This window comes from Hylaeus volcanicus, chromosome 3 (assembly GCF_026283585.1).
Source record: "Hylaeus volcanicus isolate JK05 chromosome 3, UHH_iyHylVolc1.0_haploid, whole genome shotgun sequence".
Taxonomy (NCBI): Eukaryota; Metazoa; Arthropoda; class Insecta; order Hymenoptera; family Colletidae; genus Hylaeus; species Hylaeus volcanicus.
Window position 1 is genome coordinate 17,974,415 of NC_071978.1, and position 15,557 is coordinate 17,989,971.

The window sequence follows — 15,557 nt, forward strand, 5'->3', positions numbered from 1 at the left end:
ATTCTACAAAGAAAATGACGAAGCAATCTGTGTGTCTCACTATTACTAAAGCTGTTTTGACGTCACAATATGGTCAGTAAGTATTTCTACTTAAACTAGAGTTATAAATGATGGAATGTAAAGACACAGAATTAATTTCTAAATCTATTATATCAACCTCGCTCGATCCATTTTTACTCTTTTAAGAATTGAAGCTGAAATATATATTTAAATATACGTGCAGTTAATATTCGAAAAATTGTTTTCACTAAAATTGAGTTACTTTTTATCTCAGAAGGAGAGACATGTGTTTTGTACTAAAATTATAATTGTAATTACTTCTGCGTCTCTAGATGAGGAATAAAAGTTCAATTAAACAAATAAATAAGATCAATTTGATGTTTCACTATTTAGAAAGAATAGTGCAAATATCAAAGACCATTGCTTCTTTAATGAACAAATCAAAAAATTACAAAAATTGATTTTCATTTGAATATCAATATACATGTTTACATACATTATGTATTAAATGTATTAAAAGTATTAAATGCTACTTTTCAAATACATGTCGACCGAGTCTGATAATTAATTGCTATTTAGTTATATATTAGTCAATCTTCTGTCATTTCGATTCTGCCATATTAAATGTACATTAATTTAGTTTTCCGTCGTGCTTCTATAACTTGTGTACAATTGCAGTTTAATATCGTTATATGATACGAATATAAATATGTAATGAGAATATTATTCATGTACCCATTAGCCGTGGAGTCAGATTGTTCCGACTTTTTGAAAGCGCTTATACAACGGGTACATCGAGTTAATTTGGTATTAATTGTATAAGTTTCAGTAGCATGATTATAATATTTACTTTCAATATTATTATTTATCCTACCTTTAACCCCTCTAATGTTAAATAGAAATAATGCAAAATCAATTGCATTAATTCCATGCAAACAGAGAACTGCGCACTGTATTATAATGAAAAAGGGCACATAGAATTAAATTACTAAACTTTAATTGTATGCCACTATCTGGATGAGAGCTCACACATGCACACACAACTGTAGAACAGTTTCGAAAGTATAATATAGTATACAGTACGTGGTATATAATATATAGTACATGATATAATAGTATAACAATATAATATAGTATAAAGTATATACAAATAGAAATAATGCAAAGTCACTTGCATTAATTCCATGCAAATTGAGTCTCATGCTCTACTACATACTGTACTTTAAAGAAAAAAAAAAAAAGTAACACACTTAAAATAGCAAAACAAAACAGAACGTTTGTCTCCTCGATAAAATTCAATTACAAAGTTTTAATTCTATGTCACTATCTGAATGACAGTTCACAAATACACGCATAACCGTAAACAGTTTGGAAAGTATAAGCGCATATGAAATTTCTTTTATTCCGAAAGTTGTCAGACATCCCGAACAAGCCACGACGTTGTCGGAAGTTCCAATCGTACTATAAAATTTGTATAATACGCATTCAAAGTGATTTCAAGTTTCATAACAACTGATTCCGTCCGGAAGTATACGACAAGGATACGTCGAATTCGTGCATTAACGTCGTAAAGTCTCGGTTCAGTAATTTCCCATTGCCTTCGTGGCTGAGCATACTCGACATTCGCGAAATTCTTTAAAAGATGGATTCCATAATCGTGTAATTCTCTCCTCAGCTGCTCCCGTTACCGCATCGATCGAGAATTTCTTAGTTTCTTAGACGATCCATAGCCACTCTTATTTCCTCCAATTGGAGCGCTTACGTAGGGGCTGCCAGGCACGTACCCTTATCTGGGCTGTAATGCCCCATTTTCCGAATACACTCTTTGAAATGCTCCCTTTTAAGAATCTGGAAACGGTACGCGAAGTATTCCAATTTGTTGGTCAATTTATGAAAAGATGTGGAAAATGTTGGTGGTGAGTAACAAGGTAGTACGTCTGTCAATGTTGCCGTGATGAATAGTCACAAGATATCATCTTTTACGTTCGATTTCAATTATATATTCATTTTCACTTAAAATGGTTAAAATTAATACTTAAAAATTTAAAATAAAAATATTGGAATATTGACTTAGTATTCAATAACAAATATAAATTGTTTTCAAGTACCATGATAACTATACATGAAATTAATATTGAATTAATTAGTTAATCAATCAATATTAAAGAAGCTGGAAGACTTTTGGCTTTTATGTATGCAATGTGCTTTTGTCAATGTGTTTGTAAACAATTGTTTGCACAACGATTATAAAATATAGTTAAAGGATTAACTCAACTACATAAAACTATAGAGGAAGATGACAAATATCGATTAATAGTATTAGATGTAATTGTAGCAAGTCATTTATTTTTCCATTTAAAGTTCTATTTTACAGTTCTATTTTAAAGTTCTATTTGTTCAGTAGTTTTTCACTGTATAATTTATAAATCTTTTCTTTGAATTGTAGAATGAAAATTAGAAAGGACAAAATATATATATCATATAGTGAAAAGCTATCAAATCAAAAAAATATACATGTATTTAGAGAAACTTTAAAGTAAAACGTTAAACGAATCCAATATTCTTGAATTTAAGGCACCAAGATCTATTTCTAATAGTAACAACAATTTTAGTAACTATGAACTTAAAGAAAAGTATATATAAGTAGACAATAAACGTAAATAAACAACAGAAATTGAATTGTATATGAATGAATAAGGGAGAAACTTGCATTAACAATTGTGTAATTCGTATAAGAATCAAAGAAAAATAATGTAATATGTTGAGCGTAATGATAATATTTAATACATTTTAACATATTAATAGCTATGAAGGTATGGATTTCTGAAATACTGTTCTTAATTCACATCTAATGTTATCATTGCAACCAGTAAATGCTATCTTATATAACAACAACAATTTTAATTAAGAACACCTGAAATAACCGAAATTGCACTATTTCGTTACTTGAAAAATTTCGAGAAAAGTCTTGGCATTCTGATTAGTGCAAAGTACAGATAAAAAGTGTACTTAAACGATAAATAGTTGAAAGGAATCATTTTCCATTGCTTTATTAGGTGAACTCAATCAATTGAGAATGGAATGATATAAATTTGTTAGTTTTAGAAAACAAACCATCGGTTTATACTTCTCACTTATTTTCCAGTTCAGAGTAGTGCGCGTTATTCGAGGAAGTGTAGCATATAACAGGAATTTACGAGTCGGAAAATGACATAGTGTACGTTGTCTAAGAGGCAGTACAAACATATATTCGAAATTGTATGAGGAAAATAAAATAGATGGAGGCATTCCCTTCGTGTACTGGGAATGAATAATAAAGCAACGTGGTTTCTACTCGATGGCAATGGAAGATGTACGATTCTTGGCAGAAAGTTCTCCATCAAACGAACTAAAAGAAGTACAGCAAAAGTTGTTTACTTGCTAAAGGTAAAAAACACTTTCACTGTTAAAAGAGGTAGCTGAATGAGAGGTGGTGCGAGGATGAAAGATATAACTCTCTTTGATACGCGGTAAATACTTGGGAACACATCTAAGATGTACGATGAAACTTTAAAAATTATTGATACATATATTTCATCGATATTTTATCACTTACAGTGTTTCTCAACCTTTTTTGGTTTGTGATCTTCTGAGTTTTATTTAATACTATAAGTTATCATAATACTATGTATTTTATTAACATTTTTTATTACTGTAAAATATACAAAATATCGACAATCATATACATATTATACAGTTTAGAAGATAAGACATACTTTTATTTAGGTTGCAATTCTTTTTCTGTGCCTGTGAAAATATAAATTTGCATAAACATCTACAGTCTAGTAATACTATGTGATGTATGATATAATAAAGCATAAAAATATGAATTATTCAATGAAATACATTAATGCAAAGGATATAACAAAATATCAAAGTACTATAATATAACACACATTGTACTGAAATGTCTTCGTGCAAATTAGTAAGCTTTTCAATATATTTTAAATAATTATTCCATTAACGTAAATAATGTGATGTATGAATATGCAAGGCTAGGGAATGCTGGTATAAAAATGAGACATATAAATCATGCTTGTGGCTACTTTGACATTTATTTATTAAAATGTTTTTAATTTAAAATAATGATATAGATGTAGAAGACGAGTCAGAGCAAAAACAATTTCAAAGTATAAAACAAGTAATAAATTTGTTCGATTCAAAACTCTTTAATGAGAGATATATTTAAACATTACCATGTTTTCTTAAACGGACTCAAGTAATATTTTCATCGATAATAAAATTTCTTCAGACACCTTTGAAATGTTTTTCCGTACGGTACGTAACTATATACCCAGTTCATCACCGATCCCACGAAACTCGATATCGTGTAATGAAGACCTACTGATACATCAAACGAAAGAATTCCCATCCATCTTCTGGAGGATACGTAACTGATCCGTATACCTGCAATTTATTTTGAATAAGTAATAAATATCTAACCGAAGCCACGATAAGGGTACGACGGGAATTTGTGTTTTGCGATGTTGATGTACCGAATACGATATTTTTGAACCCAGTTTTTCTAGTCTTGCTGAAGGCGAAACCCTTTTCGAAGAACGGGTTGATCATTAGATTCTATTGTCAATAAGAGCTAAGAGAATGCTTAGAAATGTTCTATACAATTACGGTGTCTTCAGAGACATGTAAGGAATATCCATGTGAATGACCTTTTTGATCATATAACGAAGTAGTGTCACTCAATCGTCACTTTTCAGAAGAAGTGATTTTCTCATCTTAAAAGAAATCATTTTTTTATCAAAAAGTGATAAAGGAAATTCCAAAAGATTCATATGTATGCAATAAATATTAACACGTTTAACTTTGGATTTCTTTGATAAACAATTTCTTTAATAAACGTAAGGTTTGTGAATTTCTATTATAAGTAAGTAAAGTATAGAAAGTTTAAATTAAAAGATATGGAATCGTTTATGTAAATAAAATACAACATTCGATTGCATAGATACAGTTTTCTAGAAAATAATTTTAAAATGCATACATATTTCTACTTAAAGACAATTAATAAACATAACTTTTGTCGCATTTCCTAAAGTAGAAATAAATAATTATTTCTTAAATCCATTTTAAAAATACATTCTAGACAATTGTGTTTACGTATTCAAACTTTCTATTGAATCTAAATGATTTCATATCCTTTTATTTTGGTGTACTTTGTTTTAAAGCAATCCACAAAGCTAAACATAAACTCGATTATTGTATTCACAATCTTTCTGAAATTTATTTAGCACTTTTTGATAATAAATTACTTCTTTTATTGAACAGTATTAAGAAATCATAGTTCGATTTTCAAGTACACTAGCACAAGTACAATTTTATTGTGATCGAAAAATTCAAAAAAATTATACTATCTTTTATTTCTCTCAACAGAAGCACTTTATAATGATGTTACGGTTTGATTACCTCTTGTAGTATATTATATCTTGTTTAGATATAATATTACAATGCAATGTCCAATGTAAAGGATATAAATGATGTAAAAGAACTCCTGATAAGAAGAACAGGTTTACGAGGAAAACTGTGTTTTACTTCCCACCTCTACGGAAATGTAAATCTTGTTAACTTGCAAAGTTTCGGAAAGAAACGGTATTCGAAGAGACTTTTCTCTTTAAAAACAGTGCAACAAGTGAGAAACACTATAAAAATAGTATTCACGAGGACAGAGTGGAAGTTATCCATACACGTCCCACTAAAAATATACACCGCTCCTAAAGTTTTCTAACTATAGACTGGAACTGTATATTTAAAACACAATGTTCTTTGGCCTTTGTAAAATTCCTCAAAGCATCCCTCCAATATAAAATATGTATGAATATTTATTTTCTGTCAATAATATAATATTAATTGTAGTATCAGTTAAATTGATAATACGTATATATTAATATTTTGTTCACCCATAAAAATTGATAGAATTGTATGCGTCTCAAATTTAATTTCTACAAGAAGTTGCATCCAGATTAATCTTCATGGGGAAATTGAAGTGCATTTTATCATGCGATAAACTTGAATTCCTAATGATGAAACCACCCTTATAATTTATGGCACGAGAACACCTCGTGAATTGTTCGTGGTAAGCGATTATTAAAACAGCAGACTATCCTCGTAATCGAGGGTTGATCAATACCTCACAATTAGGGCTCTCAGCATGTCAGCCTTAATCTTCAAAGCTCCTCTGGGAGCTTAATAACCTGATATCGAATCGCTGCAACACGGTTTCCTTCCTGTTTAAAACTCGATGATGGTCATTAGCCGTGCTTTAAATTTCATAAGTCAAGATAGATCCAAAGGTTACCCTAAAGTGACACCAATTAGCCTGATGGAAAAGTTGGAGCCTAAAATCAATTTTAAATTAATGGGTTATATTTAGTAAGGAGAACGAATAAAGCGATTTTTCAAGAATTTCTTTTAAAAAGCCTTTGCATTTACATAATCGAATCATTTTGTATTGAATTAAGTAGATCTTCGCGTATACACTTATATTTTTGTTGTACAGTAATATTAAATCGTCTAGTAATCAAGATATCTCTGAACTGGGTTTTTTAAAATAGAAAAAAAAATAGATTTAATTAATATAACATACAGTCTTGTCTTTAATCGAAAGAATAAACGAAGTATCACGTTTGACCAAACTGACGATTTCCCAAGCCAAAATTTTCATTAACGACAGAAACTTTTAACTTAAATTCTTCATTAAATTAGTAATATTGATCAGATTGAATAAATTTTCGAAAAAATCTTCGATCTAATTATTTCTTTATCATTTTACCATAATACTCTTTTGTGTAGAATGACGATAGAATTCAATCTATGAAAAAAAAGCATTTCCATTAAAAACATAATGCAACTATAGAATGCACATGTACTATTGCATTTATAAAAAAAATAATCGTACAAATATAGCACTCTTCGAACCATTCAACCTTTCCCTTTGACATTTGTCTTTATAAAGCATTAAAGGCGCCGTTATGACCCATACTTGACCCACCCTGTATATTCAACGAAAACGCAAAGCGAGAGAATCGCTTTTTCGAAAATCCTGATTAGGTACAACCTTTTAAAGAAGCAATCACTTTATCGTAATTGGTATAAGAACTGCGAGAGATATGTTTTTGTCATCCGCGCAATTGCTTAAAGTAAATTTACATCTCAACAGAGACGCTAATTGTTCCTACCTAGAACTTCTCTCCCAAAGAGAGCTGTTTAAACTATACCTAATTGAATCTTCCCGCGTCTAGACGAGCCTCGCTAAATTAGATGGTAGTGAATGGACCACGTATAATACGTGTACCTTTAGTTCATTGGACGTTTACACACATTGAAATTTTCAGTGACGTTTTATCTCTTTGAGGCTTTACTCTCAGGGCTTTGGAAGCGCCCTTTTGAAGTTAGGCAGGGTAACGAATTAAAAATAAAGAGTAAAAGAGCGGAGGAACAGTGTTATCTTTCCCTTTTCCCTACATCCGCGGGTAATTCTTTTCACGAAGTGTTTTTCTTCTTTTGTACATCATTTTTAGTATTTGTTTTACCAGTCTTGTGTGTTTCATTTGTTTTCTATAATCGCAAATCATTTATAACATAAGGTAATAATAATTGCATTTTAACTTAATCGATTTGCTTATCTTGTTTCACATTTCACATTTCATTTTTCTATTTAACGATTTTATTTATCATATGAGAAACAGAAACAAAATAGACGTATTTAATTATATCGTAGGAGGTTGAAAGGGTGACGCCTTGTCCTAATTGCCCGTCGTGCGGCGACAAAATCGCGCTTAGCTGAGCCGCGCGAAAGTGGAGGCAAGGTGTAAGTTCTATTCGATCTCCATTTATGTACAATCTTAGAAACTAAAGGACGAAAAGGAAATAGAAGGAAACTAAACTCCTTCGATTTCCTGGTCTGACTCTGTCAAGCAACCGATTTAACTAAAAAAATGAAGCTAACACGCGAGAATAGATGCGACGCGACGCAAACCGTACAATTGACTTACTAAGTCAGTCCCGTTTCCTCTTGGCGAGTCCGATTCGAGAGAAAGATTGACGTCAAGATGTCTGACAGGTAGACTCTCTGCATCCAGTCGGGAACCAAATTGACTCAAAATCAAGATACAAAGAGATATCGTTTCTGCATCTCCCCGTCGGATCATTGCTGACCCCGCCTCGGGCGCGAGTAGTGACACCGCCACGTTTCCGCGGAAGCCGATCGGCCAAGCCGACTTTTTCCAGGTAGGAGTGCTTATGCCTCGCAACGGTTATGCCTGTCTCTGTCATATACGCCCAAGTTCAGGGGAAATACCTCCTCCGCGTCTTCTCCCAAATCATTATTGTATTCGAGTTAAATAAGGGGAGTAATCTTTCTGCGTGACTCTCTAACCAAGACGTCTTACGAGAAGAAAACTCCCCGAATGTTGTTCGAAGCCAACAATACTCTGAGTTCAAGTACGTCTTACAACAAGGCATTCCTCTGATCGTGCTCGTATACAACTCAGCCTTGGTCCATAAGCCGACTTACGCGAGGGCCCTCGCTATCTCGAGCAACCCGGTTCACCCGTTTTACGAGTTGACAAACTCTACCCGGTGTCGAAGCCAGCAACGACCCAACTTGACACGACTTACGATAAGATAAATCTCCGAATCTTGTTCGATAATCAAAATGGACCGACTCGGCACGTCTTACGAAAAGAAAAGTACCCTGCATCTTGTCCGAATCCAGGGTAGAGCTGTCACAAGACGTCTAACCAGAAGAGAATGCTGAATTCGGAACGTATTGGCTTTCTCTCGAATAAGACTAACTAGAGGACGGCAACCGATTGTTCAGTTCGATCACACGGCCGGTCACTTGCTTATTACATGAAGTCAAGTGACCGAAATGGGAATCGAAACAACGTGCCAATATAGGCGAACGAACCAACAAAAGAAGCTACTTATGTACGATTGTTTGACAAGAGACAGACATTCGTACACGCGCGGCTTAAATTAAATTACAATAAGTACGCGAAGAAGGAAATAGGAGGAAACAAAGTTCCTTTGATCTCCATTTATGTACAATCTTAGAAACTAAAGGTCGAAAAGGAAACAACATTTATTTAGACATTAGACATTATAGGATAGACATTAGATATTAGACATTAGACATTAGATTTTAGTAATATTATTCTTTTATGTTAAACGTAACCACTAAAAAGAAAAACAACTATATAGTCCAAGCTTCTGAAATTATTAAAACGCATTCAATAATGGATTTAATGTATTCAATACAGATGTGAAATCTAAGTTATTGTTTTAATAATGAAAAGTGGTATTACATTTATTATCTAAAAAAAAATATTATTCCATAAAATGGTCCGGCTTGCTTTCTAATAATTCCTAACTCACAACGGTTATAAACTTGTTTCGTGATCAATTGCTATGAATTTAAACTTGTAATGCAAATTACAATATTAGAATACTTAGATATAAATAATAATAAATAAAATACTTTTCAACTATTTTCTGCGAAAATAAAAGAATCGGTCGAAAAAGCGATGCTTTCATATGACTTTTGTTCTATGAATCCATGATGTATAATTAAACGTTTTAATACTTTTGGCACATCTGTACTTGAGCAACATAGTGTTTCAGAATTGTTTAGAATATGATAACTTTTATTAGTCAATATCATCCATTCGAATCATGACATCGCCGCCCCGTCTTAAAAATGGAGACTATATCATGCAATTTCAATGTTACATCAATTTTGTTCGAATTCTCTCTATTTCCCCTTTTTAATATTCTAAGTTTTAAAAACGAAACTTCATGACTTTGATATCCTAGCAGTGATCACATTTGTTCAGTTCCAGAATGAACGCGACGACAACCAACCCCGGTGCAACGAGCACCTTAGCTGAAATTATGGGCCTCGAGTCAGAGATAAGAATGGATAAAGCGGAAAACGTTCTGGACAGTGACCTTGATATTTCCCCGGTCACTCTGTCGTCGGCGTGGTCCAGGGTGGCGAGACTTCTTTTGTTAGCGTCGATGGCTGTTGGTGGTAGTGTCGGTAACGTCTTCATGATCTCAGCCGTGGTTGTTGAGGATCAACTCAAGAAACGAGGTATGTCTATTTCATTTTCCTTTTTCAGATTTAGAAACCAAAATGGAAGTAATGCTGCTTGCTGGTATTTTTAATTAACGAGAAAAGTAACACTAATATTCTTAACCACATTACATACATGTATGTATGTATGATAAGGGAATTATTTTCGACAATTGGCCCTTTGATATTATAAATGATGCAAAATGAACTTTGAAATTTGCACTTATGCAAGACGAAATATTAATATTATTATATTCATTAATAGAATACATTAAACATACACTATGTATATTTTTTGTATGATTTCAAATCAAACTAATAACGACTCTATAAAATCGTAATCGTAATCGTAATCGATGTAGACTAGAACCTTTCAAATCTATTATATTTATATATAATATTATCTCAGTTCTTATACAGTCAGTGTAATAAGTATTCGTACAGGAACCACAATTCAAAATAAAACTTTATATATTTATTTTGTTAATAAATTTTAGGGGAAGAAGTAGTTACCAGTATTCCTACATATTTTTAGAGTAGAATTTGCGTAAATTAAAGTTTATTATTTTTAATGTTAACCTCTTATTTCTTTTCTTATTAATTTTATTTTAAATTGGTTGCTATACGAATACTTCTTACACTGACTGTAACTGTATCGAGAACTAGAAACGATATTATAACCGTTTTCAATCCCTAACCGAAAGTGACACAGTATCTTTCGCTACAAAGAAAGCAGTTTTAGAATCTTTTTAATAACAAGAAGAATAAGGAAGCCTAATTTTAATAAAAACGGAGATCAAGGCGGTCTTCCCTTGTAAGATGAAGAAGCAGGTACGTAACTCATATCCTCTGACAATGAGTGTCAGTTGGATTACTTCGAGGAAACAGGGGTTGTACGAAAGAATGAATGTCTTCAATTCAACATTGTGTAAATATAACCCGTTCTGAAAGGGTTAGAAGGGTTCCGAATGATATTTCATATTTTTATTCGATTGGAATGAATTTTGTAGGTTCCCCGTACATATGTAACAATAGCAATATATACAGATGAGTATATAATAATTGATTGAAATTTGAAGAATAAAATAAATCAACAGAGATTAGTTTGTAATTAAAATGAAACAAAATACAGACACTATCAAACCTATGCAATATATTTTAATTAAATTTTAATATTTTGATCACCTTTTGATTATTACATTACATCGAATATGAACATTTTTATTTGATATTATCATTAATTTGATTTATGTAGAATAAATAAACAAAATTTGATGTAAAGCTTGCAAATAGGTAGCAAAGAATAAAGCAGAAGATAATAATGTGCTGAAACATGTACTCAATATACATATTTATTGGCTGTATATTTATTATTAAAATATATTGGAAACATGGTTGATCAAAATATTATCTTTTTCTATATCTCAATGAAACACATTAATTAATTATTTATTATTAATGTGGAATTAATTATTAATGTTAAAATGTACAATAATTATTGATTTAAATAAATAAATAAATATACATATATCTGTATATTGGGAACTTGCTTAGTCAGACTATTCATTTCTTCCTTATCTGAATAAACAACATTTAAATTAATAACCAATATTAAAATACACAAAAAATATTGAATTACCGTGATTCCACAAGTTAACCCTGATGAATAGAAGTAGATAAAAAAAAAGTGTTTGCTTCGGATCGCATTTTATTTCGGGGTTTTATTTTTTTCACATTTTTAGATATTTATTGTAATACAAATTTAAATTCCTACCGCAATTTGTTAGGAATTGTAAACTAAATGGCTTTTCACCGTCGCAGTTTATTTACGAACCTCTGTTATTTGGGCGTTGCTGTCCATTTTTGTGAATACTACGTAGTACTAAATTCTTCAATCCGCTTTTATAAATCGCCCGGTAAGTTCCACTCAATGCACAACTAAAACAGATTTAGTGGACAGAGAGATTTATACATTCAGCCCAGTTTTTTCACGCTAGAGACTTCTTTTTTGGAATTTGGAGAATTCCTACTCGTGTACCAATCTCTGGTTTTGGATTGGAATATATTAATATTATAGAAAATAGTAATAATAATTTAAAAGAAAATTTATTAAACAAATAAGATGGATCTAATTGTATGAATTTCTTAATTTTCCCAGCATATATTACGAAAATAAACTATCGACATCATCGAATCATTAAATTTATTATCGCTGCTTTGTACTATACTTATGTATCATTTTTTAATTAAATTCATACAAGTAATTTATTAAAATAATTTAATCACGAAAGTGAAGAGTCATCGTCATGCATTTCTACAAAATTCGACCTTTTTTGCATGCAAAGGAAGAACAGTTTAAATTATTGGATTTTTGAAATTAAAGTATAAACTAACATCAAATTAATATTTACGAATAAGAGCAGCAGTAACAGCAACGGACAAAGTTAGGAAATAATATAAAACCCATTTGTGAATGGAAAAATTAGAATGAATAAAAAAATTATTCGATAAATATATCCATTTCAAAAATATGATGAAACTCGCGAGAACCTTTCGAAAAGTCTTCCATTTAATATTGGTTCAGGACATATAGAATGTGAAGCTTTCCATTGGCAGGAAAATCTCTTTGTCAAAGCACACCAATTCTATAAAAGACAGTCCCCTCGACGTTCTTTTGTAAAATCGCTCCTTTTTGCCCCTCGCAGCGAAAGGATCCTTTTATGTGTTCCCGCGAGTAAAAGAACAAAACTCACCTAAGCATAGATACGACGCGACGCCACGAAAGATAATAGCAAGAGAGAAAAATGCTTTTTGACTTTTCTATTTTTACGCCCACGCTAGGCAACCGAGATCGCCTTTTGTATATATCAATGGATATGGAGTAACCGATACGACACCGAATATCCGAGCTTCTTTTAGAATTTTGTAATACTCTTAAAAGGAACTTCTGTCGATTATAAATAAATTATTTAAAAAATCGTTCGTTGAGTATGAAATATTACGTCGAGAAATGAAAAAGTCATATTGCTTTTGTATATTAATATTAATATTGTTAAACGTAATGATAACTTCCCCATCAGATTCGAACATTCGCGTATCAGCGGAGCATCCGATAGTGGAGAGTTTGCGCGGGTTGCGGTATGTGTGTTGCTGAGCAAAGTGTTTGTATAGTTTGTTCAATCTTGAATTAAATAAACCATTTTTTTTATTGCAAATCGCGCGCAATGCGGTTCTTCTAACAAACATATCAGATTGTTTTATTTTATATGAACGTACGTAGATTAGAATAAAACGTAAAAAATGAAGTTGTTTAAGTGTCCACCACATCTATTTATTATTAAAAAATAAGATTTTAAAGCTCCTTCTGGAAAGCCCTTAATATAACTTTCTTTCATTTCGATTCTTGTTTTTTTTCAAACCATTTTTCCTCCTTTCTTTATGAATTTTTTTCTCATAGATAATATAAGTTGCTCCTACGTATATGTTATTTAACGAAATTTTGCTTAATTTTGGTCGAAGAAATGAGAAATAACTTTTATAGCCAATTTTAAATTCTGATCAAAATCGACCAGCAACCCCCTAGTGAATTCTTAAAGAGATCATTCTTTCATTTTTTTTTAAATTGTATTTTCATTTTGGAGACAAACTTTTTATATGTTTCTTGCGGTGTTCTATGAGATCTACAACGAAAGAAAGTTTCGTCGTTACCATCGCTATTCCAGAGATATAAGATCAAAGAATTGTCGATTTTTAAAATTCCTAAAGAGGTTCGAGTACCCCTTTAATCCGCGAAATTCCACTGCTTTACGATTGCACGGCAATGCTCAACTTCTGTTACTTTCTCATCTTCGTTTGCGGAACTCTTCATGAAATACACCAAAGGAGATTTACCACTTCCCCATTCCACGTAAATCTTGACAATCGCGTAAATAATTCTAAGTTTCGCCGCACTCGGGACGATTCAGCAGGAAAATTTCGTTCCGTTTCCGTCGTTAACCCGGCCATAAACTTCCTTGCACGCAACTCTTCAAGTCTTTCTACCAACGCCAACGTGGAACCGAAGTCATCAGTGTCCCCTGTAACGAGCGGGGAGTTCCGATCGTCCATAACAATTTCGCAATTTTACTGTGACAGTAACAATAAATATATATCCGTTCTTCGCTTAGCGAGGAGAAAAATTCCGAGTTTCCACAGAAATCCTGCTTTACGACTCCCTTTTTTTACAGCGGTATCGAGACTTACGTACGCTCGCGAGACGTGATCGATCGCTTGCCATCCTTTTTCTTCGAATTCACTCGAAACAGTTTATTCGATTCTTTCAACCTTTTGGAAGCAGTGCGCTAAGAAGAAATATCTGCAACGTACTCGGTATCGTAGAATGCACAGAGTGATATTCGAACTTGCATTCGTAGCTAAAATTCAAGGACTTTTTGTCAGGAGTTGAATACATCTTTCAATCTAAAGCAAAGAGGAATTTTACAGTACAAGTATTCAACTTGATATGTAATTTGAGATGATTTGTTGTATCTTGATAATTTTAAAATTTTCTTAACAAAAGCAATGTTTTATATGAAACATACCAAAGAAACGATTCTGATAGAAAATGTCAACATCTGCTAAATAGAAGAAGGAATTTTTATTCGTTGAAAATTTGCTATTTCATTCAAGGAAAACGATAATTTCAAACTGCCAGTTTAGTAAAAATCAAAATTTTGAAAAATCCCTCGTCAATTCAGTAAGTGTCGACGTCTTCTAAAGGAATAATTTGTTTGGTATATTTCAGATGAAACGTGCTCAAATTATCGTGGAAAAAAAGCCTTCTTAGAAATGTGATGTATCTTGAACATTTTTAAAAATATCTCAGCCAAAACTTTGTGTACTAAGATTAATACTTGTAGATACTATGATACTATGAAATTATGATTTGTTTTGGATTAAAATATGTATTTAAGTCTTAACAAAATATTTTTGAAGTTTAGACGTGACAACGATTGCTTTTAAAGAACTGTTTTGAATTTAGATGAGCTTCTACATGGTGTGCCGACTAACCATTATTAAGAAGGATTAGTATCAAGTACTTGCTTCAGTACAACATTTCTCACGACTCTTACGAAAAGTATTTGAAGAGGAGACCAGAACCAAACGGAAAGGCGGTGAAGAAGACTAGTAAAGCTCGGAAGAATATCAACAAACCGCCAAGAATGAATACACTCTATCTTTTACAGATCCTCCATAAAAAGAAGTCAAGGGGTGTGAGATCCGATGATGGCGATGGGGTCTGTAAAAGATATAGTGTATTCGCACGTTACTAATCTCGAGGAGCTCCAACAACGCATTCAGCAAGAAATATGCAAAATTACGGAAAGTGACATAAGAAATGTATTGCGCAACGTCAAGAAGAGGATTGGAAAAGTGCTTGGACTGCAAT

General features: G+C 32.1%; 1 protein-coding gene across 5 annotated transcripts in view; it reads left to right on the forward strand.

The window, feature by feature from the left end:
* The window catches only part of LOC128874247 (RYamide receptor-like), a 260,772-nt gene that overhangs the window by 228,467 nt on the left and 16,748 nt on the right, over positions 1-15,557 (forward strand). For all 5 annotated transcript variants that reach the window (XM_054118782.1, XM_054118783.1, XM_054118785.1 and 2 more), the window contains one exon: positions 9,888-10,147. In XM_054118782.1, coding sequence (XP_053974757.1) covers positions 9,895-10,147 — 253 coding nt within the window. In that variant the 5' untranslated portion in view covers positions 9,888-9,894. The remainder of the gene's footprint in view (positions 1-9,887; positions 10,148-15,557) is intronic.